This window comes from Hemitrygon akajei, chromosome 10, assembly GCF_048418815.1.
Source record: "Hemitrygon akajei chromosome 10, sHemAka1.3, whole genome shotgun sequence".
Classification (NCBI taxonomy): domain Eukaryota; kingdom Metazoa; phylum Chordata; class Chondrichthyes; order Myliobatiformes; family Dasyatidae; genus Hemitrygon; species Hemitrygon akajei.
In genome coordinates, this window is record NC_133133.1 from 150,827,280 (window position 1) to 150,854,935 (window position 27,656).

Here is a 27,656-nt window from a genome sequence, read left to right on the forward strand (position 1 = left end):
ACGTCTAGGTTTAATTGGTCTCTCCATGAGAATATTTAATCTGACATCTCATTTCTGAGAATAAATAATATTAATTGTGGTTTGAACACCTATAGTATTAAGTCATGAAAATATTAGGTATTGATTCTTTAATCATGCAGAATTCCAACAAGGCTGGGCCATAATCTGATTCGACAAGCAAATCAATACTCATTAAATGCATCTCAAAATAGAATGAAGTGGGTCAGGAGGAAAGAGTAAATTAGAGAGAAAAAGGCATGAAGATTTTACACTCAGTCAGTGGATTACCATGTGGTATGGTGATCTATCATGAATACAAGTTTTTTGCAGAATCTGACTTGAAAGGACAATTACTAATTAAGAAGAGGTAAGATTTTATTTGTTGAAGATGTACTGTTTTTTAATATAAATAGGAAAACCTCCTGTAACATCTGTAGAAATAATATACAAACTTTTCTGTTTGGTGTGGTGTGCAGCAATATAGCTCTTGCTTTGGAATAGTTTGTGTTGAAAACTATTGTCAATCTGACGACAGAGGACATCATACTGGCTCTGGTGTCAGCCTTGATCACTCGCATCTAGTGTATAATCTACTTCAGATACATTGTAAGCCTTTTCTATTTTATTACCTTGCACCCTTCCAGTTTGTGAAAAGAATGGGTTAGATCTGGAGGAAACATCCTGTTAGAAAACCTAACTTTAACCTTGCATGGGGAGACTTTTTGTCATTTTTCTAACTTTTCTGATAGATGTTCTGAACAGAAATTAGTTTTCTTTATTATTCTTAAGAAATGTATTAAATTTCACCATTATGTTTCATCTTACCTGCTTGTTATAATTTAAATGTTAGTCATATAATAGTCAAAGTGACAACTGGTACATTTATAAACTGTGTATTTCCCCATGTTCTAAGAACGGGAGGTAGGCGAGAGCTTTGTCAAGCAGCTCATATCTCCTATGAAGTGAAATTTACATTATTATTCATACTGTGTATTGGTGAGATTTTCTAGATTTAACGATTAACATGTAGACTCTAATGGATGTCTATCACATGCTTGAATAAATTTCATGATTGGGAGGTAATAGTTTATCAAACTAAAACAATGACTTAAAATTATTACTGAAATTTATTTGCAAATTATACAATTAATAGCTGAATTAGACAGTAGGGTATCAGCAAGTACTTAAAAAGCATTGACTTCGAACAATTCACATGTTGGTCTAATTGCTCCTTTATGGTAAACTAAAATAATTTTGGCTGGTGAATTCTATGGAAATAATTTCTCAGTTAACATCAATCAGTGCTGTTAATTGTCAAAGTTGATATGAGACTGAGATAGCTCCAGACATGCTGTAAAAGCTATCTCTTTGGAAAAGTTTTTTAAAGAAAGCAGCAGGCCAGGAATGAAACACATGCAAGTGCTGCTTGGATTTCCACAATAAGGAAGGATCTTAACATTCGGAAGAGTGTGCAAAGGATGACTCAGGAGCAGGAACAGAGCACACAGTCATACAGCCTGCTTTGCCATTCAATAAGATCATGGCTGATCTGCTTGTAACTTAAAATCCACAAACTCACCAAAGTCCTGTAGCCTTTCATTCCGTTAGCTTATCAAGAATATACTAACTCTGAATTAAAAATTATTCAGAATCTGATTTCACTGTTCTTTGAAAAATAAAATTCTGAAGACTTCCAAATATCTGAGAAGGAAAAGCTCACCTCTGTATTAAAGAATAGCTCCTTATTTTTAAACAGTGACTCCTAGTTTTAGATTCTCCCACAGGAGGAAGCTTTCTATCCACCTATCAAGATCCTTCAGGATCTTCCACGTTTCATTCATATCCCCTCTCCCTTTTTTAAAATCCCTCAGATACATGCCTAGACTCTCCAACCATTCCTCATAAAACAATCCACTTACTCACATACTGTCTAGTTAATCTTCTCTGGGCTGCCTCAATGTATTATTGCCCTCTCGTTTACACATAGGCTAATATAGTAATGCAATCTCAGCAATGTCCTGTATCATTGGAAGAGCATTCGGATTGTTACTGGGAATGTCAGGGCCATTCATGGGAGAACGCAGAACCTTGTTTAAGCAGTAAAAGGAGCATGATTTAGCCTCAAAGGCACCTCCTGCCCCATCTGTAGAATGGTTTGCATTTCCATCATTGGCATCACCGGCTACCTCAGAACATAATAATCTGCTGTGGAATAAAGTCATTCCTGATGCTATAGGACAACCAGAGAAGAAAGCAAAATATCTGAAGCATAATATTTCTGTTGTAAAATTCATTAGTACCAGCAATGATCAAGAACATTCTGTTTGCAGCACTTGCATAGTTGTCTTTTGTGACTCATACACCAGGACATGCGGATCCCTCTGCTTCTCAGAATTGTGTATCTGTTATTTCACCCCAGAAAGGAGGTGAAAATAAAGTTCATGGAGATGAGCTTTATGTTTCCCATGCCCATCATCATCATCAGGTGGACTGAAAAGGCAGGGTGCTGGGACTGGAGGTGAGGGCTCACTGCTCTGTGACATTTGTTTCACACTCCGCTGCTTTGAGCCTTAACCAGCTGCTCTGGGCTTCGAGTCCGTGAGCTCCGCTGTGTGAAGAACTGAGGCTGAGACTGTACGTGGGCCCCGGCTGCTCCAGGCTTCACTTTAACGGACTGAATGCTGCTGCTTGCTTTTATGGTTTGCATGATCTGTGGTCTTCCCCCCTCTCTGTGCATTGGGTGTTAGCTGGTCTTTTATAATGGGTCCTTTTGGGATTCTTGTTTTGTGGCTGCCAGCAAGGAGACGTATCTCAAGATTGTACAATTTAAAATACTTTGATAATAACTGTACTTTGAACTTTTTTTGACCATCGAAACATACAGTGAAGTGTCATTTGCAATGAATCAAATCGGCAAGGATTGCGCTGGCATCCTGCAAGTGTTGCAATACTTCTGGCTGCAAAAACGTCTTGCTTTGTGATTAAAAGAATACTTCAGCAATGCTTTATAAATAAATACAGACATCTGAGAAAAGTAACATACAAAAAGACATCTATTAGAGAGAAAGATCTGGAAATTCTTTTCTAACTTCCCAGCGGATCAAATCTTGTTTGGGCAAATAATCTAGTGGTAATCATTCCATGCAGTATTTATGGTTATACAAGGTGACCTCTACAAGAAATAGCCGAAAATTTCACGACAGACAGGCATCCATTGTATGCAGACAGGTATCCATTATATACACCATCATCATTTCCAGCCGTCCACTGTCCCTAGACTGGCAACTGAGTCACACCAGGAAGAAGTTATCAGGACATTGCAGGAAAGTCAACCCTTATTTAGAAAAACTTTGTTGTGGAAACCAACTTTGAAAGTAGAAAATGAATCCCAGAAAACTTGAGGTGACAGAATCGTAAATAAAAACAAAAAATGCTAGAAACACTCAGTAGCTCATACAAGGGCTCTTCGACCTTAAACATTAACCGTTTTCTTTCCATAGATGCTGCCTGACCTGCTGAATACCTCCTACAGTTTTTTATTTTGATTTTAAAGTTGGGAACTTTGCTTTTGTGGATACTTAATGTTTATTTTTCAAATCCAGAATATTGACATTATTGGAATCTTATCGAGGCAACCCTGGTTTAGGACTGTGAAGAAGTTACTTCTGTACATACCTTATCATAATGGAAGACTTGATTGAAAGTTTTTACTGGGCTGGGTTGTAAAACATTTTCTTATGGTGACTCTGAACAGGCTGAAGCAAGCTACGTTCACTGATCCAATAAAACCTGATGGAGGGTATTAGGACCATGACTTGCAGATACAAATTCAGTTCCTCTGCACTGTTAGTTCCAGTAACTTCATGGGTTAATAATTGTTTTTGTTTCCAATGCTAATCTAGCCCCTTTACAGTATCACTACTGTCTCTATTACTTTTAAGGTTGTCAAGTTAAAATAAAACCTGCCACAATATTGGCAGTGCAGAAATCCCTATGTGGCTGAGTTGTCTGATGTGTTACATCAGATTTCAAATCGCTCCGTGCCCGTTTTACTGCAGCTCAGTTGTTTTCTGACATTTTCTTTGAAGGCAAGAGCTTGCTGGAGTCTGTGATTTGTCCTTCAAGTGGGGCTGGGATGTTAAAAATATACCTGGGCCTACTTGAGGAGATATGAATTTCTGCCCCTCCCAACCAAAGTAAACAAAAAAGGGATTACACTTATGCTAACAAAATCTTTCTTTTCTTTTCAGACTTCCAGTAAGAAGTGAAACCTTAAGGGAAAAGCCCTTGATCCCAGCAAAAACTGTCAGATAGTGCAGGAGATTGATAAGTGTGAATTCAGCCGATGTGAAGTAGCTGAATGACACGGGAGATGGAACAAGGTTCACTGGAGATCAGCTTTCTCCCAGGCTCAAGGCAGGCACGGCCCGAGGAAACCGCAGAAGCTCCAGACAGCCAAGCTGCTAAAAGCAAACCCTTAGAGGACAGAGGGAACTGGGAGGGAAGGTTTGACTTCCTTCTTTCCTGTGTGGGTTATGCCATTGGACTTGGGAATGTCTGGAGATTCCCTTACCTCTGTGGAAGAAATGGTGGAGGTAGGTCACATTGTCACATGCTATTTGTATAAATAGGGTGACTATCTCAAAGCTTCTGAGAGCAGTAGTACATCGTTTCCCTGACAGCACATGTCAAAGGCCACTACACTTACAGTCCTTAGCCCACTTGAGCTGCAGTCTTTACCCCTCACACCTGATTTTTTTTAACCTTTTCCCAGATATCGATTCTTTACTCTCCTGTAAGCTAACGCTGCTAATGTTCACACATTTCCCCAGCTCATGCTGCTGAAATACCTCAATCTAGCCCTCATAGTTTAGACTTACCCTCCTGACGTGCCTTCTTCCCCTCCCTGTCACCTCATCACCACACTGGCATTCTCTGTTTCTGGACCCGATGGCGTGCTTCGCCCCCAGTGGCTTCCCCTCATTGTCATCACTGCTATTCTCCCTCCTACCTCCCCTCGCCCCATCCCACTGCTCTCACCGGCAAATATATCTGCTTGGTCAGCTTCTGTGCTCTTTCTTTGCCTCTACCCTTTCTATAAGAGTGGACTTTCCATTCCCTTCCTGTGCTCTCACCGGTACTCCCCTTCAGGGTCAGTGGTCTACGAACCCCATATCTCTTCATTCCTCTCTCAGTCTACATGTTCCTGTTCCTTGCACTGCGCTTCCTCTATAACTAAAACTACGATCTGCATTCTGCTTTTTTTCCCCTTTTTATACAACTTCACTGTGCTTTTGCATGGATAGGTGGCAGGTAAGCAAATGCTTTTCACGGTACCCCTGTATATGTGGCAACAATAAACCAGTTATCAATATTCAACCAAATGATTGAACCTTGCTAGTGGCTGAGTCTCTCCAGAAGCCTTGGGAAACTTCCTAAAGATTCTCTGTTGTTTGTTCTCATCTCACTGAATCAGAATGCACTTATTTTGAATCTATGACCTCTGATACCAGCCAGGTGAAGCACCAACTCTGCCTTTATCTTGCTGTGCTCTGGAAGAATTGTTTATTTTCAATAAGGTCAGCTTTCCTTCTCCCAAACTTCAGAGAATACATGCCCAGTCTGCTTCATCATTCTGCAAAAAATAAACCCACCCAAACCCAGGAATCTATCTGGCAACCCTTCATCAGGTGGAAGACCAAACGTGTACATAATATTACAGATGTAGTCTCATTGCTCCTCACATTCATTGCTAGGCCAGGATCCCCCACACTTCCTATTTCCAAATCTAGGAACCTGCACCCCAGCAGGGATTCTACTCCTGTGATGGACTTGCTAAAGAGATGAGAACCAATGGAACATGCAAAACAAACAGAAAGCAATCTGCATTCAAACATGGCTTTGCGGGAGGAGCCAACACACGGTGGTAGATGATTGCCTCTCAGAGTGCCACCAACTGCGAACCCTGCCGCACACTAGTCAAAGGGCATATAATATTGCGTGTCTTCAAAATCAATGATCTCGATGAAATTGTGGTTAACGGGATCAGCAGATTAGCAGATGATACCAAGATTTTTTTTTGGGGGGGGGGGAAGAAAGGCTATCAAAGGTTTATGAAAGCAGGATCTGGACCTACTGGAAAAAAGGGTTGAAAAATGGCAGATGGAATTTAATGCGGACAAGTGTGAAGTTGTTCATTTTGTGAGGACAAACCAGGGCACGGCTTGCACAGTGAGCAGTGGAGCACTGAGGGTTGTGGCAGGCCAAAGGGATCTGGGAATATGGATTCATAGTTCCTTGATAGTACCGTCAGCAGTAGAAAAGGTCATAAAGAGAGCTTTTAGCACATTGGCTTTCAGAAATCCGAATACTGAGTAAATGAGTTGGGATGTTATGTTGGAGTTATATTAGACGCTGGTGAGGTCAAATTTGGAGTATTGTGTGCAGTTCTGGTCACCTGCGTTTGGATGTGTACATGGATGGGAGTATTGTGTGCAGTTCTGGTCACCAGCGTTTGGATGTGTACATGAATGGGAGTATTGTGTGCAGTTCTGGTCACCTGCGTTTGAATGTGTACATGGATGGGAGTATTGTGTGCAGTTCTGGTCACCTGCGTTTGGATGTGTACATGAATGGGAGTATTGTGTGCAGTTCTGGTCACCTGCGTTTGAATGTGTACATGGATGGGAGTATTGTGTGCAGTTCTGGTCACCTGCGTTTGGATGTGTACATGGATGGGAGTATTGTGTGCAGTTCTGGTCACCTGCGTTTGAATGTGTACATGGATGGGAATATTGTGTGCAGTTCTGGTCACCTGCGTTTGGATGTGTACATGAATGGGAGTATTGTGTGCAGTTCTGGTCACCTGCGTTTGAATGTGTACATGGATGGGAATATTGTGTGCAGTTCTGGTCACCTGCGTTTGAATGTGTACATGGATGGGAATATTGTGTGCAGTTCTGGTCACCTGCGTTTGGATGTGTACATGGATGGGAATATTGTGTGCAGTTCTGGTCACCTGCGTTTGGATGTGTACATGGATGGGAGTATTGTGTGCAGTTCTGGTCACCTGCATTTGGATGTGTACATGGATGGGAGTATTGTGTGCAGTTCTGGTCACCTGCGTTTGGATGTGTACATGGATGGGACTATTGTGTGCAGTTCTGGTCACCTGCGTTTGGATGTGTACATGGATGGGAGTATTGTGTGCAGTTCTGGTCACCAGCGTTTGGATGTGTACATGGATGGGAGTATCGTGTGCAGTTCTGGTCACCTGCGTTTGGATGTGTACATGGATGGGAGTATCGTGTGCAGTTCTGGTCACCTGCGTTTGGATGTGTGCATGGATGGGAGTATTGTGTGCAGTTCTGGTCACCTGAGTTTGGATGTGTACATGAATGGGAGTATTGTGTGCAGTTCTGGTCACCAGCGTTCGGATGTGTACATGGATGGGAGTATCGTGTGCAGTTCTGGTCACCTGCGTTTGGATGTGTGCATGGATGGGACTATTGTGTGCAGTTCTGGTCACCTGCGTTTGGATGTGTACATGGATGGGACTATTGTGTGCAGTTCTGGTCACCTGCGTTTGGATGTGTACATGAATGGGAGTATCGTGTGCAGTTCTGGTCACCTGCGTTTGGATGTGTACATGGATGGGAGTATAGTGTGCAGTTCTGGTCACCTGCGTTTGGATGTGTGCATGGATGGGACTATTGTGTGCAGTTCTGGTCACCTGCGTTTGGATGTGTACATGGATGGGAGTATCGTGTGCAGTTCTGGTCACCTGCGTTTGGATGTGTGCATGGATGGGACTATTGTGTGCAGTTCTGGTCACCTGCGTTTGGATGTGTACATGAATGGGAGTATTGTGTGCAGTTCTGGTCACCTGCATTTGGATGTGTACATGGATGGGAGTATCGTGTGCAGTTCTGGTCACCAGCGTTTGGATGTGTACATGAATGGGAGTATTGTGTGCAGTTCTGGTCACCTGCGTTTGGATGTGTACATGGATGGGAATATTGTGTGCAGTTCTGGTCACCAGCGTTTGGATGTGTACATGGATGGGAGTATTGTGTGCAGTTCTGGTCACCTGCGTTTGGATGTGTACATGGATGGGAGTATTGTGTGCAGTTCTGGTCACCTGCGTTTGGATGTGTACATGGATGGGAGTATCGTGTGCAGTTCTGGTCACCTGCGTTTGGATGTGTACATGGATGGGAGTATCGTGTGCAGTTCTGGTCACCTGCGTTTGGATGTGTGCATGGATGGGAGTATTGTGTGCAGTTCTGGTCACCTGCGTTTGGATGTGTACATGGATGGGAGTATTGTGTGCAGTTCTGGTCACCTGCGTTTGGATGTGTACATGGATGGGAGTATCGTGTGCAGTTCTGGTCACCTGCGTTTGAATGTGTACATGGATGGGAGTATTGTGTGCAGTTCTGGTCACCAGCGTTCGGATGTGTACATGGATGGGAGTATCGTGTGCAGTTCTGGTCACCTGCGTTTGGATGTGTGCATGGATGGGAGTATCGTGTGCAGTTCTGGTCACCTGCGTTTGGATGTGTGCATGGATGGGAGTATCGTGTGCAGTTCTGGTCACCTGCGTTTGGATGTGTGCATGGATGGGAGTATTGTGTGCAGTTCTGGTCACCTGCGTTTGGATGTGTACATGAATGGGAGTATTGTGTGCAGTTCTGGTCACCTGCGTTTGAATGTGTACATGGATGGGAGTATTGTGTGCAGTTCTGGTCACCAGCGTTCGGATGTGTACATGGATGGGAGTATCGTGTGCAGTTCTGGTCACCTGCGTTTGGATGTGTGCATGGATGGGACTATTGTGTGCAGTTCTGGTCACCTGCGTTTGGATGTGTGCATGGATGGGACTATTGTGTGCAGTTCTGGTCACCTGCATTTGGATGTGTACATGGATGGGAATATTGTGTGCAGTTCTGGTCACCTGCGTTTGGATGTGTACATGGATGGGACTATTGTGTGCAGTTCTGGTCACCTGCGTTTGGATGTGTACATGAATGGGAGTATTGTGTGCAGTTCTGGTCACCTGCGTTTGGATGTGTACATGGATGGGAATATCGTGTGCAGTTCTGGTCACCTGCGTTTGGATGTGTGCATGGATGGGACTATTGTGTGCAGTTCTGGTCACCTGCGTTTGGATGTGTACATGGATGGGAGTATTGTGTGCAGTTCTGGTCACCTGCGTTTGGATGTGTGCATGGATGGGACTATTGTGTGCAGTTCTGGTCACCTGCGTTTGGATGTGTACATGAATGGGAGTATTGTGTGCAGTTCTGGTCACCTGCATTTGGATGTGTACATGGATGGGAGTATCGTGTGCAGTTCTGGTCACCAGCGTTTGGATGTGTACATGAATGGGAGTATTGTGTGCAGTTCTGGTCACCTGCGTTTGGATGTGTACATGGATGGGAGTATCGTGTGCCGTTCTGGTCACCAGCGTTTGGATGTGTACATGGATGGGACTATTGTGTGCAGTTCTGGTCACCTGCGTTTGGATGTGTACATGGATGGGAGTATCGTGTGCAGTTCTGGTCACCAGCGTTTGGATGTGTACATGGATGGGAGTATTGTGTGCAGTTCTGGTCACCAGCGTTTGGATGTGTACATGGATGGGAGTATTGTGTGCAGTTCTGGTCACCTGCGTTTGGATGTGTACATGAATGGGAGTATAGTGTGCAGTTCTGGTCACCTGCGTTTGGATGTGTACATGGATGGGACTATTGTGTGCAGTTCTGGTCACCTGCGTTTGGATGTGTACATGGATGGGAGTATCGTGTGCAGTTCTGGTCACCAGCGTTTGGATGTGTACATGGATGGGAGATATTGTCCAGGTGAACGTCAATGGCAATAGGCAGAATAACAGTCAGACATTGACTAGATGGACTGAAAAGCCCGTTTCTATGTAGTACTCTATGACTCAAGGATTCCCTTTTAATTATATGTTCATAGAAATTGAAAACATTTTATTATTTTCCTAGATATGTACTCAGTAGCCACTTTATTAGCTACCTCCTGTATGTTCATGGTCGTCTGTTGCTGTAGCCCATCCACTTCAAGGTTCGACCTATTGTCTGTTCAGAGATGTTCCTGCACACCACTGCTGTAATGCCTGGTTATCTGAGTTACTGTTGCCTTTCTGCCAGCTTGAACCATTCTCATCCGATCTCACCTGTCTCATCTCATCTCATTCTCATCTGTCAGCTTGAACCGTTCTCATCTGATCTCATCTCATTCTCATCTGTCAGCTTGGACCAGTCTGGCCATTCTCACCTGATTGCTCTCATTACAAGGCAGTTTTGCCAAAAAAACTGCTGATCAATGAATGTCGTTAGTTTTCACACCCTTCTTTGTTAACTCTAGAAAATGTTGTATGTGAAAATCCCAGGAGACCAGCAGTTTCTGAGACACTTAAACCACCCCATCTGGCACCAATGTTTATTCCATATTCAAAGTCACTTCGATCACATTTCTTTCCCATTCTGATGTTTCACAGAACCGAACCTCTTGATAGCTCTAGGCCTGTACTCGCTGGAATTTAGAAGAATGGGCCAGGGGAGGGAGTCTCACTGAAACCTATCAAAAATTGTAGATAGAGTGGATGTGGAGAGGATGTTTCCTATAGTGGGTGAGTCTAGGACAGAGGGCACAGATAGAGTGGATATGGAGAGGATGTTTCCTATAGTGGGTGAGTCTAGGACAGAGTGCACAGCCTCAGAATAGAGGGACATCCGTTTAGGACAGAGACGAGGAGGAATTTCTTCAGCCGGAGGGTGGTGAATCTGTGGAATTCACTGCCACAGATTGTTGTGGAGACCCAGTTATGAGTATGTTTAAAGGGAAAGTTGATAGGTTCTTGATTAGTCAGGACGTCAAAGGTTCCAGGGAGAAGGCAGGAGAATGGGGTTGGGAGGGATTTAAATCAGCCATGATGGAATGGTGGAGCAGACTCGATCGGCTGAATGGCATAATTCTGCTCCTATATCTTGAGGTCCTATGTCTGCATCCTTTTATGCTTTGAATTGATGCCTCATGATTGGATGATTACATATTTTCATTAAAGAGCAGTGTGCAGGTATACCTAATAAAATGGCCACAGAGTGGATGTTTTTCTCAGAATCGCATCCCTTTCTTGAAATAATGTCCCCATGTATTGTATTCCAGGTGCATTCTTGATCCCATATTTTATGACACTGATATTCACTGGAATCCCTTTGTTCCTACTGGAAACAGCTCTTGGTCAGTACACAGCCATCGGAGGACTGGGTGTGTGGAAGCTGGCCCCCATGTTTAAAGGTCTGTATTTTTGAATGTTTCATTTGGAATATATTCTGAAAAGCCTTCTACTTTTAATAAATGGGGTGAAGCTTCTTCCACAATGTTTGGAATGTTTGGTTGAATGTTTTGTTTTACTGTTTTTGCAAGGATTCAGTAATATAATAAAATTAGTGTTTAATAATCATATAATGTTAAGATTATGCAAATAGAAAAAGGATGGGAGACTGATAGGAGCTAGGGTGAAATGTTTGCCTTTTGCACTCCGAGATCTAAAATTGGATTGAAATAATGAAATCCCTTCGTCTCTTAGTCCTTCTTAGGAAACCTGTACACAATTACTCTACAGTAACAGTCACCTTACTAAGTTAATGAACACAAAATAAAGACCTGGTTGTTGATCACCAAAATTTGTCTTAACAAATTTAATCAACATGTCTAGCTAGTAATGGAAAGGCATCTCAAAGCACACAAGCTGTCTATTAAATTAATTTAATTAGCTTCCTCTCAAGATCAGGTTGGGTTAGGAATTAAATGCAGGCTTTGCCAGGCAATGCCCACAAGAACAAGATTAAATTTTTAAAAAGTAGTTGTGCATGAGCTACTTTGTCACAAAATTTGCAAAATTTATTGTTAAAAAAAAGGTAGAATTAAATAATAAATGTGGAGAGCATACTTTAATTGGCAACATGCAGTTATGGCCAGTGGTGCATTTCCTTACTCCTGACTCCCTTGGATGAAAAAGCACAGGAGTAGGAACGTCACTCTGAAGTAGTAAAAGAGTTTCACTGTCTCTGTGGCTGATGTATATGAGTGGATCTTTGCATATAGTGGGAAAGATTTGTGATGATCAGAGCCAGGAGTCAAATCTTTTAAATAGCCAAGAAATGGAAGCCGATTAATCATGGTGGAAGAGGAGAAGACGTGGAAGGCTAAGTCACACTGCCTGCCAACCTATTGCTTGACGTCAGCACCTCTGACAGTCCTTTATTTAAAAGTTTCACACAGAGGAAGAGTTTCCATGTGGTCATTAACTGGCTGTGATTTGCCTTCAGCTGGAAAAGAGCAGGGGGAATGCACAGAGCAGGAGCAAGCTCCCTGGAAGGGAAACTTACAAACGAGTTTTGCTGCCAGCGGCATAGATGTGGACGGCAGAGACTGCTGAAGCAAGCTACTGGGTATGCACACACAAAATGCTTGAAGCAGCTTGCCAGCAGCCACACTTCAGCTTCTAGGGTAGCATAGAATCATGGAGTCATTGAGGCCTAGACTAGACAGCTTGGAAACCGGCCCTTTGGCACAGCTTGTTCATACACACCAAGTTGCTTAATTGGGTTAGTCCCATTTGCCCGCATTTTGCCTGTGTCCCTCTAAACACTTCTGATCATTCTACCTGTCCAAATGCCTTTTAAAATTGTACCTGCCTCTATCACTTCCTCTGACAGCTCATTCCATATACTCATTATGCTCTGTGTGAAAAGTTGCCCCCTGGCCCATTTTAAATCTTTCCCTTCTCACTTTAAACCTGTGCTCTCTCGTTCAGAACTCCCCTAGTCAGGACAAAAGACTTTGGCTATGTCCTTCACAATCTTATAAACCTCTATGAGGTCACTCTTCGGCCTCTGACACTCCAGGGAAATTAGTCAGCTTAAGCAGCCTCTTATGACCAGGTCCTCCAGTCCCAGTAACATCCTTGTAAGTCCTTTTGTCTATCACACCCTTTTCAGTTTATTGATGACTTTCTTGGAACAGGGGGGCAAGAATCACTTACTGTAGTCCAAATGTGGCCTTACCTTTTACAAGTGTGCCAAATGCCTTCGCCATCCTGCCTACCTGCATTGCTACTTTCAAGGAATTGTGTAGCTGCCTCCCTAGGTCTCCCTGTTCTACAACGCTCCTCAGGACCCCATTACTTACTTCAGTGCATTTTTAGGTAGATGCAGTACTGGAATACACAAATTCAACTTGTTAATGCCCCTATGCAAAATGGCATGAATTAATTTATAAATTTATGTTACAAGTTTAATATTCATTTAGTTATTATTTTTGGAACAAGTGGATGAAATGATGGCTGGCACAAATGGCAGGGGAGATCTAGAACTGTTGCTGAATGCTAATTTTTAACCTCTATAAGCAATTGCAATCAGATAGATAGATAGATACTTTATTCATCCCCATAGGGAAATTCAACTTTTTTCCAATGTCCCATACACTTGTTGTAGCAAAACTAATTACATACAATACTTAACTCAGTAAAAAATATGATATACATCTAAATCACTATCTCAAAAAGCATTAATAATAGCTTTTAAAAAGTTCTTAAGTCCTGGCGGTAGAATTGTAAAGCCTAATGGCATTGGGGAGTATTGACCTCTTCATCCTGTCTGAGGAGCATTGCATCGATAGTAACCTGTCGCTGAAACTGCTTCTCTGTCTCTGGATGGTGCTATGTAGAGGATGTTCAGAGTTATCCATAATTGACCTTAGCCTACTCAGCGCCCTTCGCTCAGCTACCGATGTTAAACTCTCCAGTACTTTGCCCACGACAGAGCCCGCCTTCCTTACCAGCTTATTAAGACGAGAGAGCCCAGCCTGAAAGTCACCGGTGAGGTTCTGTGGTAAACCATGTATATCTGTCTGGACACACCGCTCCTGTGGCTCCTCACACAGACCCCTGGATAAAGGTGATTGTGTCACTGCTTCTCCCACAGTCTAGGGCAGTCATCTGGAATGGACGTGCTCCGTTTTACTGCTAATAAAAGCCTTTCGGTATTTGCTCTACTTGCAGTCTTTTGGAGTTATTGATAGTGCATCAGGTTACCTCCTCCCTGCTTCTTCTTCCTCCTCCATTTCCTCCCACTCCTCCTTCCCTGCTGGTTCCACGGGCAGTGCCATCACCAAGATGCGGTTTGGCAGCATGCGGTAAACTGACGTAAATCTTGACACAAACTCTGCCAAACATAGTGGTTGATCCAGTCAGCAGAATCATTGTTGCATTAAGGTGATAGTCTGCTGTTCTGTAGCACTTACAGCAATATTGTGTTCATTATTAGCATGCTATCTATGTAAACGTCTGTTGTACAACAGATTCAAGTCCCACCTTCCTTTGGTGCTTATTATATAACCCTCAGCAACTTTAAAGTACTCCAGAAATAAGTAGAACCACTGTACCACACATTAAAAATCAACCAGTAAATAATGATTATACTTATACAGTTTATAGGGAATTCCTTGTATTTTAAACAACTTTACACGCAGCAGTCACACTGTGTTTATAGACAGAAGTATAATCCCAAGCATTGCACAATTTCATATCCAATTGCAAGGTGACAAAGCAAATCAAGAGCCTCCAGGGGCATTTGGTGCTGCACCAAAGATATCATCAGCTCAGAAGAATTTAATTGTTGTTTCAAGAATAGAACATCTTAATGAATTGCAGGTCCCAAACCTGCTATCTTCCTACTTGTTGGATATTGTTCATACTCACAGTGAATTGATTTGGTCTAGTCTGTGATTTTTCATTATGCATTTTTAATAAACTAACTGATAAGGTGATTGTTTATTGATGTCTTTTCCATTTTAAACTGCACTCTCATTCCTGACAGGAGTTGGGTTTGCTGCTGTAATCCTGTCGTTTTGGCTCAACATTTACTACATCGTGATCATAGCGTGGGCTCTATACTACCTCTTCAGCTCTTTCACAACGGTGAGCCTCAGTATTCAGGTATTACCATCAGTAAGTTTCACCAGGGCTCTTTTGATCTCATTTGTAACTTCAGTGGCAGATGCGAGGAAAGATTAAAGAAATGGTAAGTGTACCATTTTGATAAGGGCACTACAAAGAGCTTTATTTTTATAAAAGCAGGAATATCTTGTTGTTTGTAAGAAACTCTATTCTGCTTTCCATACTTCAATACAACATAGAAGGAAGCCTGTGGTGAACTACATTTACCTGTCTGGACATGCCCCCCACTCTGCTGACTGCTCCTGTGGCTCCTCCCACAGACCCCTGTATAAAGGCGGTTGGAGGCACTGCTCCTCCCTCAGTCTCCTGGATGTTGTGTGGTGGGCTCTTGCTGCTGATGCTGCTGACTGTGCTTTCTTCCAGCTAATAAAAGCCTATCTCGACTCACGTCTCCGAGAGTTATTGATGGTGCATCAAAGCCATTCAGCCCTTCCAGTCTATTCCAATCACATTCCTGCACTAGTTCTCACTCTAAGGTATTCTCCCTGTGTACTAACCAACTGGTAGTTTACAGTGGCGAATTATCTTACTAATCTACGTGTCTTTGCCGCGTAGGGGGAAACCCATGTGGTCACAGGGAAAACGTGCAAACTCCACACAGCTGGAGGTCAATATTGAATCTGGATCTGAATAGATAATGGTCTATTTGGATGTTAGAGAGAGGTTTGGTTAACCATTGGGCTACGTGTCAAGTTTCCACATCTTCAGATTGTGAGCAGCAACATCACATTGCATTTATATAGCCCCTTTTAATACAGAGAAACCAGCCAAGAGTTCATAAGAATATGACTCACAGCTGCAAAAAGAAAAATCATGACACGTTTGCGGCTAGGTAACTAGCACATGAAAAAGGGGAAGCGAGGCAGGAAGTTTAAAGAATATATTCCACAGCTTGGGTCTGTGGCAGCTGAAGGTGGAGATCATGGTGTGGCATACAGCACAGGAGATTGTTGGAGTTAAATCTCAGAGGTGATTCGTTATTATATAACTTAAGAAGAAATGAGTCATTTTCATAAGATAATGTTGGTGGTTTAGTCTCATGCGTCTCTTCAAAATGGACATGGAATTAGAGAAAGCAGCTACAGATGTGCAGTTGCTGGAGGAGGCTGAGGGGAGGCATTAGATATTGTGTATTGTGGAGGCTGATCTGTTCCCTTTGGATGTTATCAGGAGCTCCCCTGAAACAATGACCACAACATTAATTCTGGATCAGTGAAGAATGAATAAATAGCAAAACAGACTATTTGGATTTTCTTTCTTTATTTTAAACACATTGACTAATGGGCGTATTAATCTTTTCTTCAGGTACTTCCTTGGCAAAGCTGTGGCAATAGTTGGAACACAAAAGCTTGCTTCTCTAACTACTCCCTGGCTGATACCTCCAACCTGACCAGTGCAGTAACAGAATTTTGGGAGTAAGTGGTGCTCATCTAACTAGTGAATAGGATTGGATAATGTTTGTTAATTATATTAATGTAAAATCTGATGTTTAATGGACAAGCAGGGCACCTTGATTCTGACTAGCTGTTCAGCCTTGGATCATTAAAATTTAGGAAGCATGTTTTGGAAGCTTGTTACAGTATGAGGACACCTGCAAAAATCAACCATAAAATTAGCATTATGGTCTCCTCTCTGAGTGATGTACACAATGTTCTATGAAAGCTCTGATAAACTATTGGGACAAGGTGACTTTCAGCTATCAATGCAAAGTGACTTGTCTGACTTGTCTGACTTGTCCATTGCATTCAGAAAACAAACCAAATAAATGGTGAGAAATTCCTCAGGATACACGTTTTCATAGTAGCTATCTGTGTATCATGTCTACTGGGGGTACACAGACTGAAAACTGAGAGGGGACATGAATGGGCAGTGTGTATTCTTGCTTAGACAGCATCTACCCAACTTCTACCCAAGCACTGGTGGAAAGTGGGTGGGGATAGGGTGGGGGCAGTAGGAAATCTAGTGTGTCATTAATAAGATATTTATATTCCTGTGACTGATCTCTGTAATGCGAGCTGGGTGGTTTTCCAGTTCAGTCTGAATGGTGATACTATCCGTTGCCAAGCACATGTTTGACTTGGATTGAGTTGTAGTTGCTGCTCTTTACACGGTGATTCCTGAAGGAGTGTTGATGTGGAAAGCGGAAAATCACCCTGGTGCTCTCTGGAACTTGGGTGTGCTATAATTTTGTACTGATATAATTCTGCAACTATTTCATGCTTCACCTAATCTGGCAAAGACTGATCTCATTCTCATGGTTGCCTGTAACTATATAGATACACATTATTACAGTGGGCAAAATTGATTACTCTTCTCTTTTTTTAATTCTTCACTTATGTTTTTTCCAGCTGAAAGGCCAGGCAGAAAACGCATCCTCTGCCCACGCTGCCCTTTGGTTGGTCACTGTTCATGGGAATGGGTAACTTGGCTCACAGTTTTCTCATTTTGATCTGACCTTCACTCCTATTGTGGAGCACAGCAAGCACGTACTGTTGTGCAACTAACTTAACTAGGGTACATTCCAAACTCTGGGGTTAGCCATTAGGATGCCGAAATCAAAGAGCAATCCTGCACCTCCAGTCACCAAACAACAAATGGCCTCCAATCTTTGGAGCTCATCGTCATGGCATGGAGTGGACCTGCAAATGTTGTTCTTATACATGCAGTTGTCAATTATCTGTATTTTATTATGGGAATATAAGAGCAGAATTAAGTCTGGTGAGATGGCCACTTTGGATTGGTTTCATGTAATATGTAGTTACTGTTCCAAAATCATAGAGGAGATAATGATATACTCTAAATTTTACCTAGCAGGAGATAACATCTGACGAGAAATTAGTATGATTGCGTTGAAAGATGAGAATCAGAATCAGAATCAGAATCAGACTTTAATCGCCAAGTACCTATGCACATACAAGGAATTTACTTCCGGCAGATGTTGTCTCTCTGCTCATAACAATAATAATGATAAAAATAAATGAAAATATAGATTATACATACAGGTAGTGCAATCCAAGTAATAGTTAGCCAACAGTTAACCGGCAGTTAACTGTTCAGCAAAGTGACCGCAGTAGGGAAAAAACTTATCCAGTGCCTATTAGTCTTAGTCTGGAAGGATCTGAAGCACCTACCAGACGGAAGCAGATCAAACAGTCCATGCGCAGGATGGGAGGAGTCCTTTATGATATTCCCCGCCCTCTTCTTCAACCTAGAAGAGTACAGGTCCACAATAGAGGGCAGGGAGGCTCCAATGATGTGCTCGGCAGTCTTCACTGTGCGCTGTAGTCTGGTTCTATCCTGCTTGGTGGCGGCTCCAAACCACACAATGATGGAGGAATGATGGAAGACTCAAAGTTCAAATTTCAAAGTACATTTAAAGTATATATATGTCACCGTATACAACCCTGAGATTCATTTTCTTGTGAGCAGACTCAAAAAACCTTGTAGGCCGAAGGGCCTGTATTGCGCTGTAATTTTTCTATGTTGCTATGTTTTATAAATCTACAGAATAATAACGATAACAGAATCAATGAAAGATTGCCCAGCCTGGGCGTTCAACCAGTGTACAAAGGACATCAAACTGTGCAAGTGCAAAAAGAAAGAAATGATAATAATAAATAAAGTATTAAGTATAGAGGACATGAGATGAAAGGTCCTTGAAAGTGATTCCATAGTTTGTGGGGACATTTCAATGATGAGGGAAGTGAGGATTGACTGAAGTTATCCCCTTTGGTTCAAGAACCTAATGGTTGAGGGGGAATAACTATTCCTGAACCTGGTGGCATAAACCCTGAGGCTCCTGTACCTTCTTCCTGATGGCAACAGCGAGAAGAGTGCAGGTCTTGGGTGGTGGGGGACCCTGATGATGGATGCTGCTTTCCTGCAACAATATTTCATGTAGATGTACTCAGTGATTGGGACGGCTTTACCTGTGATAGACTGGGCTGTATCCGCTAATATTCGTAGTACTTTCCATTCAAGGGCATTGCATACTGGGCTGTGTTGCAGCTGGTCAATATACCCTTCTACTACACATCTACAGAAGTTTGCCAAAGTTTTAGATGTCATGCTGAAACTCTGCAAACTCCTAAGTAAATGGAAATGCTGCTGTGCTTTCTTCATAATTGCAGTTATGTACTGGGCCCAGGACAGCTCCTCTGAAATAATAATATTGAGGAATTTAAAGTTGTTGACCCTCACCAGTTTTGGTCCTCTGTTGAGTATTATTTCCTCCTCCTGAAGTCAATACTCAGCTCCTGGTCTTGCTGACATTGAGTAAGAGGTTGTTGCTGTGGCACCACTCAGCCAGATTTTCAGTCTTCCTCCTATATGCTGATTCATTACCACTTATGATTTGGACTATGACAGTGGTGACATCAGCAAATTTGACTATGATATTGGAGCTGGGCTTAGCCACACAGTCATAAGTTTAAAGTGAACAGAGCAGGGGGCTAATTACATAGCCTTGTGATGTTCCTGTGCAGATGGAGATTGTGGAGGAGATGTTGTTGCTGATCCGAACTGAATGAGCCTGCAAGTGAGGAAACTGAGGATCCAATGGCACAAGGAGGTATTGAGGCCAATGGCTTGGAGCTCATTGATTAGTTTTGAGGGGATAATGATATTGAATGCTGAGCTGTAGTCAATGAAAAGCATTCTGATATATGTATCTTGACTGTCCAGGTGTTCCAGGATTGAGTGAAGAGCCAATGAAATGGCATCTGCTGTTGACTTGTTGCACTGGTGGGGAAATTGGAGTGGATCTAAGTCGCTTCTCAGGCAGGAGTTGATATGCCTCATCAAAGCACTTCATCACTGTGGATGTAAGTCCTACTGGGCGATAGTCATTGAGGCAGATCATCATGCTCTCATTGGGCATGTTATAATTGAAGCCTGCTTGAAGCAGGTGGGTACCTCAGAATGACGAAGGTAGAGGTTAAAGATGCAGTGAACACTCCAGACAGTTGATCAGTACACGACTTTAGTACTCAGCCCGGAACCACATCTGGGCCAGATGCATTCCATGGGTTTACCCTCCTGAAGGATGCTCTCACATCACTTTCAGAGACTGAAATCACAGGGTCATCAGGGGCTGTGTGAGTTTGTGAAGGCTCCCCAATGCTTTGACAGTCAAAGTGAGCACAGAAGACATTGAGCTCATCAGGAAGTGAAGCCCTGTTGTCGCCTACATTGTTTGATTTAACTTTATAAGGGGTGATAGTATTCAAACCCTGCCAAAACTGCCGAGCATCCTTCATTGATTCAAGTTTAGTCTCGAATTGCCTCTTCACCCATGAGATGGCTTCCTGGAGATCATACCTGGATGTCTTGTAACTTGCTCGGTGACCGGACTTGAAGGCCTCTAATCTGGCTCTCAGTAGCTTACGGATCTCATGGCTCATTCAGGGCTTCTGACTGGGGAAGGCTGTGAATAACTGTGGCGACACACTCATCTACAACTGTTTTAATAAAGTTCGTGTATATTCATTCAGATCCACAGATGAGTGCTTGAACATGGCCCAGTCCACTGACTCAAAGCAATCTCATCACTTCCTCTCTCCTCATTTGAGGATGCAACCATAAAGGATAAAAGGAAACCATTGAGATGTATATATTATTTGTTAGATTATAAAATAAACATCACCTTTTTTATTTATGTATTTTCAGACAAAATATGCACCAAATTACCAGTGGGCTAGGTGAACCAGGAAATTTGCGATGGCCTCTGGCTGGCACACTGGCTCTCTCCTGGATCCTAGTTTATTTCTCAATCTGGAAAGGCGTGGAATGGACAGGAAAGGTGGGGGTCAATAAAATCCTATTTTACTTTACCTTCAGAAAAAATCAAGAAAAGTCAATGAAATGGTTCTCCATTAGCGTAATTGGGTTTAGTAGGTCTTAGAAAAGAAACATAAAGGTTTTACCTGCCTCTCCAAGAAAAAATGATTACCGTATGTTGTCACTGTTTTAATGTCTTGCAACTCATATAGTAATACACAGGAAAACAAATAAAACTAGATGCTGGAATCTGAGATTAGTCTTTAATTCCCGGAGATTGCAAGGTTGAATGCCATGGCTAATGGAAAAGATGCAGTCTCTGTTGCAAAGCAATCTCTGTCTTGTGTCCATGCTTCTAATTTGGTACTCTTTCTCTCCATTTTATCTTAACTAGGTTGTGTACTTCTCTGCCACTTATCCCTATGTCATGTTGATCATTTTATTTATCCGTGGAATAACTCTCCCAGGAGCAAAGGAAGGGCTTTTGTTTTACTTAACTCCCAACTTCAAGAAGCTCTCAAGCTCACAAGTGAGTACAATGTGGATTTTCAATGTCGCTGCAGTTCTGTTGCAATGTGACAACTGTATCTGCTATGTATCAATTTGTGGCCTTGAAGAAAGTAGAAGATTAGGAATGTTTCCCTTTGGGCATTCACCTTCCAAAGTTTAAGAGAATCTTGTTGTTGTATGTTACATTTTGACTTGACAGGTTGTATGAAATTCCCCGATTCAATTCAATATTATCTTTCCAAACATATATTTACACCTAACTTCTGTTTCCTGCTTAGGTCAGTGCAATAACTTACTGAATCATCCTCAGCTACTCTTCCCTCCTGTAGAAACATGCAGAATCTTCTACACAGGGTTCACTGAAGATGCATTGAATACATACTGATGGATGAACAGTTAACAGAATGTGCTTTGTGGTAAATGTACAGAGTTGTAGGCACCAGGTCTTAACAATAGTTCATTGGCCATGAAGACTTTTATGTTAAAAAATCAGATTTTTAAATGATAAATAATTTTGGTCAGGTTTTACACATGGTATTCACTTGGCTTTAGGAAGATGAACAGCATTTTGATCCTGGTTTATAAAAAACTTGGATGATTTATCAGAGAAGAAATGTCTTTCTCCCTAATGTGAATGAAATTCCTTGTACCACTACCTTTGATAGCAGAGCGGTGCAGCAGTAGGTGCTTATTCTGGGTTTGACTGGAGTTTGCATGATTTCCCTGCGACAGCATGAGTTTCTTCCAGGTGCTCCAAAATCATCCCACATCCCAAAGACACACTGGTAGGTTAACTGGCTACTGGCTACTGACAGTCAAAGCTCTTGTGTAGGTTGACTCTGCGGTTAAGAAGGCATACGGTACATTGACCTTCATCAATCGTGGGATTGAGTTTAAGAGCCGAGAGGTAATTATACAGCTATATAGGACCCTCATCAGACACCACTTGGAGAACTGTGCTGTTCTGGTCACCTCACTACAGGAAGGATGTAGAAAGTATAGAAAGTGTGCAGAGGCGATTTACAAGGATGTAGCCTGGACTGGGGAGCGTGCCTTATGAGAATAGGTTGAGTGAACTGGAAGGTAAAGAGGAGAGTTAAATACCACCATAATAAGACAGTAATTATCTGGAGTGTGCATACTCATAAGTGTAATTGCTGAACCTGATGTGCAGCTTGCCTGCCGGGGCATGTAGACCCCGCAGAGAGTCCACGGTTGTGACACTACCACCTTTGTTACGGTGGATTTTAATTTCTGTTGGTCCGGTTAGGATGAACATCAAGGCACAGAACATTTGCAGCATGAATGGAGGGTACTTAGCGTATTAAATCTAAACTGACTTTTGGCAAGTACATCAAGCCAGTCCCATTGTACCCCCCTCTCTCTGTAGCCTAAAATATTTTTGTTTTCATATACTTGTCTGTTGCAAGCCATGATTGAATTTGCCTCCAGTATTTGGTCATGTATTTCAAATTCTCGTCATCCATGATAAACATAACTAATGGGAGCAGGGGAAGTTGAGCGCTCCTCTAAGCTTGGTCTGCCACTCAATAAGCTTGCACCTAATTGATCCAGGACTTAGCTCAAACTTCCTTATCCATTCCGTATGAAGCTCAGCTCTCCTATACTACAAAATTTTGTTTAACGTAGACTTAGATCCACTCAATAATATTGTGCCCTTGCTGCCCAGATAGGAAATTCCAAAGGTTTATGGCTCTGAAAGAATAATTTTCTCCTTAACACTGTGTTAAATGGGTGACCACTTATTCTGAAATCCTGATTGTATCTTCCCTCAGATGGGGAAACATCCTCTCATCACCCATTTTCTCAAGCCCCTTTGGAATCTCATTGTTTCAATAAAATCACCTTTTATTCTTCTAAACACCAATGAGTATACACCAAACCTACACAAAATTTCTTCATGAAGCATCCCCTTCATTGCAAAAATGTTTGTATTAAAATAAGTGTATAAAATTGTGGAAATATTCAGTGATTCTGGCAAGATATGGGGGAAGAGTGTAAATGAACTGATTAACTCCATTTCTCTACACTCGAATACTGGTTGAGCTGCTGCGTATTTCAAGTTCTTCCTATCTTTATTTCTGAATTCCAGCTTTTCAATTTTCAAGCAAGCTAGTGAATTTTATTTGAATTACTTCCAGTTCAGATGCATCCCTTCCTAGATAAGGGGACTAAAATTCTATTTGTAGAACAAAAGGAGCCTTTCCTCGTATTGCAATGCGACCTTCACTTTACGTCTTCTGGATCTTGGCCTTACTGCCATGCAGATTCCCTTTATGTCTTCTATCTTAATTCTTCATAATTTTATTCAGATCCTCTTACAAACCTCCCTGTTTCAAGAACAAAGCCATATTTCCTCAATCTATCTATGTCAGTATATGACCCTTCATCCTGGAATCATGCGAGTAAATCTCCTGCAGGCCTTCATATTCTTCCTAAAGAGTGGAATCCAGAAATGGACACAATTCCCCAACTGAGGATGAACAAATATTCAACACAATTTCATCATGACTTCATTGCTCTAGTACTCTATGTCTTGACTTGTAAATTTATTTTTCAAAGTTCTTACCTTCTCCAATAATTTTGCACAGATAAGCCTCGTTCTCTTTTCCCCTGCAGCTCCACTAGACTTGTGCCCCTTAATTTGTGTTGCTTCTTTTCACTTTGCCTATGAGAATGTAACACTTCATTTTATTAAATTGTATGTACCACTTACCTGTCTGTACTATCTGGTGAAGGGTCTTGACCTGAAATACCAACAAGTCCTTTCCCTCCACAGATGTTGCCTGACCTGCTAAATTCTTCCAGCATATTGTTCGTTACCGCATATACCATCAGTCTGTCTATATTCTTTTGAAATCTATTAGAGTCCATCTCTCAGATGAATGCCTTAATAAATATAGGTTTATTTTGATGCAGTTATTTGCTTTTGATGAACTACTGATTCATTAATCACCCATGAATGTGTGTTCCTTTTTGGGTAGGTCTGGCTTGATGCAGCCACACAAATCTTCTTCTCCTATGGACTAGGTTTGGGGTCACTTATTGCTTTGGGCAGTTACAATAAATTCCACAACAATGTTTACAGGTAAGTCACTTTAATTGAATTGCATTCAATTCAGTAAGAAAACTTCTAATCTTCAACTTTTACTGAAAGAGAGCTTATGGCTTGTTGTAATGGTTACATTTGTTTGTCGAGTCCACTTTCTGTAACACAGTCCAGCAGAGGTAATGAGATTTTCAATTTCTGACCTGGTAAGTAAAGTCTGAATGTATAATTAATCGGTTGTTGTAACACTTGAATATATTCCCTTGTGATTCTTGTTATTATTAAGGACTTTTTACAATCACTGACCTAAACTTTACAGAAAAGGTCTTTAACCTGAGATTAAAGTGGAAGGCAATGATCTCCTTGTAGATCAAAAATAAAAGGAAATAAAAAGAAGCAATGCCTTGTATTTATGCGGCAACTTTCACGTCCTTTCCAATGAAGCAGCGTGAGTGTTGTTGCTGTTGAGGTATAAGAACTTCTATCGTTTTCGTGCTACTTTCTTACATCTATCGATATTAGGCACAGACACACAAACACATGCATGCTCACACAGACACGCACAAGGTACCAGAGATGATTGGTTTCATTCGCTGTTATTTTTTAAACTTTTGCAACATTCCATTGTACAGTACACAGAAATAATGCTGTGCTTGATAGAATTTCCAGATCATTGTGTGCCAATCTGTGATCATGTGATAAAATAAATTTATCAACCATCCCCAGAACTATCAGAAGACTGACGTTTAATTCCACTATATGATTACATAAGAAAGTTTGGGGGAAGAGTTTAGTATTTATTTTCTATTATCATTGTATTTATAAAAGTAATAAATATTTTATGAAACCTGTCACTTCACATTCTCACAAGCCGTTCCCAAGGCAGTTTAATGCTCCTTTTTGGCAGCCTGGGTAGAAAACAGACAATGATATTGCCAGGGAACAGGTCTCCTGCATGGTCAATGGGGTACACGACAGTGCATAAGTCAGAATGGTGGAAGGGCTATGGGGGGAATAAGAATGAAACATGGAAGAAAGTATTTTTTTTGAAGATCTAAAATAAATTTTCCAAATTAACACATTCTTAAAGATTAGCTTCGTATCAGTCACTGGAATAAAGATTAATTATATTTGAGATTATTTAAATGAATTCCATCTGTCTGCTTTATCTTCCAGAGATTGCCTCATAGTCTGCAGTATAAACTCCTGTACCAGCATATTTGCTGGATTAGTCATCTTCTCTGTCATTGGATTCATGTCCCACATCACAAATAAACCAGTAAGCGAACTTGCTTCATCAGGTAAGTAGAGATATTCATGTCAAGATCCCTGAAGGTAATTCCTAACTGCCTATATGTAATAGAAGCCTCAAGCCTAACGCTTTAGATCAGGCCTGTTGTCACGGATATATGCCATGGCATTAGTTGTTCTCTGGCAACAGTACAATTAAGATAATAAATAAATAGTGGAAAAGAGGAATAGTGAGATAGTGTTTATAGATTCATATAGAAACCTGATAGAAGAGGGGAAGAAGCTGTTCCTATAATATTGTGTGGGTCTTTAGATCTGTAGATATTTTTTAATATGCTGGATTTTGATATTGGGCTTCAGGAGGGTATTATTGAGTTGCTTCTATGTTACATGCATCAAGCTGATTACAACGAAATATGCAATAGGAACAACTTCTGTCTTTATTGCCATTGCCAGTGTCTTGCTATTTATTGTATTAACCCAGATATGGTATCCCATTCTCAGTAATTATCCATATTATTAGGACTTTAGAAAATAATAATAATCAGCAGGATATTCTGGTCTAACAGAAATGAATATGTGATTAGCCTAATAGTGCCCACCATTGCAAAAATGGCATGTTATACAATATCGGACAGCATAGCACAGGAACAAGCCTTTGGTCCACAATATTATGCTGAACTAATTAAGATAGTAATCAAATGCCCAACTAAACTAATCCAATCTGCCTATACATATATCCTTCTATTTCCTGCACAATCATGTGCCAGTCAATGTGTTGCAGTGAGCGAATGAGGAGAACCCAAGTGCAGGACACGAGCACAGAGATTGAGTTGGGGATGCTGGCACAGACATGAACGTTGAACAGCAAACAGCAGGAATCTTACACGGAGACGGGATTTTCATGGAATATCTTGAAACTGGAGCTGAACTTGGAACAAACAGTTCTAAGCAGTCGAGAAACAAAGTTATCACATGGGAATAGACCAACAAACTGGCAACCAATGATAGTGACACCATCGTATTTATTTCCCAGTCTGTGATGAAAACCAGATGTACTGTAAATTGAGTAAACTAGCAGCAATTGGAGATCTAATGACTGAAATTAGGGCATAATCAGGGAGAAAGGAGCGTTAAAGGGGAACAGCCAACTGGAACCATGACACAAAGCGCCTCTGTCATACTTGCCTCCATCAACAGCCCTGAGAGCACATTCCTGACACTCTGTGAAAAAAATTGACCTGCACATCTCCTTTCAACCTACCCCCTCTCAACTTAAATACATGACCTCTGAAGTTAGAAACTTCAACCCTGGGAAAAAGATACCAGCCGTTGACATGTCCATGCCTCTCATAACCTTATAAACCTCTGTCAGGTCTCCCTTCAGCCTTCACTTCTCTAGAGAAACAATATAGCCCAACTTCTTCTTAAAGTACATGCTCTGTATCAGGCAACATCCTGGTAAACTTCTTTTGCACCTTTTCCGAAGCCTCATCATCCTTCTTATAATGGGCTGACCAGAACTGTATGCAATGCCACCTTATCAATCTATGTAGACATTTACTCTGTCCATAGCTGAAACTGATCTAAATCCTGCTGCATTCATAGTCTTCTATGTTATCCACAACACCACCAATTTTTCTATCATTGGCAAACTTACTAACTCACTCATCTGTGTTTTCATCCAGGTCCTTTACATATATCACAAAAAGCAGATGTCTCAGTACAGATCTTTGTAGAACACCATTCATTGTGGACCTCCAGCCAAAATAAGTCCCATCAACTAATACCGTCCGTCTTTTAAGGGCAAGCTAATTCTGAATCCTAACAGCCAATCCACCCATGGATCCCATTCATCTTAATCTCTGGATGAGCCACTTCTGAGGGACCTTGTAAAACACCTTACTAAATTCCATGTAGAGAACATCCACAGCTTAACCCTCATCAACTGCCTTTGTCACCTCCTTAAAAGCTCAATCAAAATAGTATGATAACACA

The 27,656-nt window shown here is 41.6% G+C and overlaps 1 protein-coding gene across 4 annotated transcripts in view; it reads left to right on the top strand.

Moving 5' to 3' along the window:
* The first annotated feature begins 257 nt into the window (after positions 1 to 257).
* The window catches only part of LOC140734821 (sodium- and chloride-dependent GABA transporter 1-like), a 47,832-nt gene continuing 20,433 nt past the window's right edge, over positions 258 to 27,656 (top strand). For 3 of the 4 annotated variants that reach the window (XM_073059390.1, XM_073059392.1, XM_073059393.1), the window contains exons 1-9: positions 3,956 to 4,088; positions 4,251 to 4,595; positions 11,194 to 11,325; positions 14,910 to 15,010; positions 16,355 to 16,464; positions 20,717 to 20,849; positions 21,222 to 21,356; positions 24,343 to 24,446; positions 25,584 to 25,708. In XM_073059390.1, the coding sequence (XP_072915491.1) occupies positions 4,361 to 4,595; positions 11,194 to 11,325; positions 14,910 to 15,010; positions 16,355 to 16,464; positions 20,717 to 20,849; positions 21,222 to 21,356; positions 24,343 to 24,446; positions 25,584 to 25,708 (1,075 nt within the window). In that variant the 5' untranslated portion in view covers positions 3,956 to 4,088; positions 4,251 to 4,360. Of the gene's footprint in view, positions 368 to 3,955; positions 4,089 to 4,250; positions 4,596 to 11,193; positions 11,326 to 14,909; positions 15,011 to 16,354; positions 16,465 to 20,716; positions 20,850 to 21,221; positions 21,357 to 24,342; positions 24,447 to 25,583; positions 25,709 to 27,656 lie in introns of those variants that run through there. The other variant, XM_073059391.1, reaches the window with a different exon arrangement.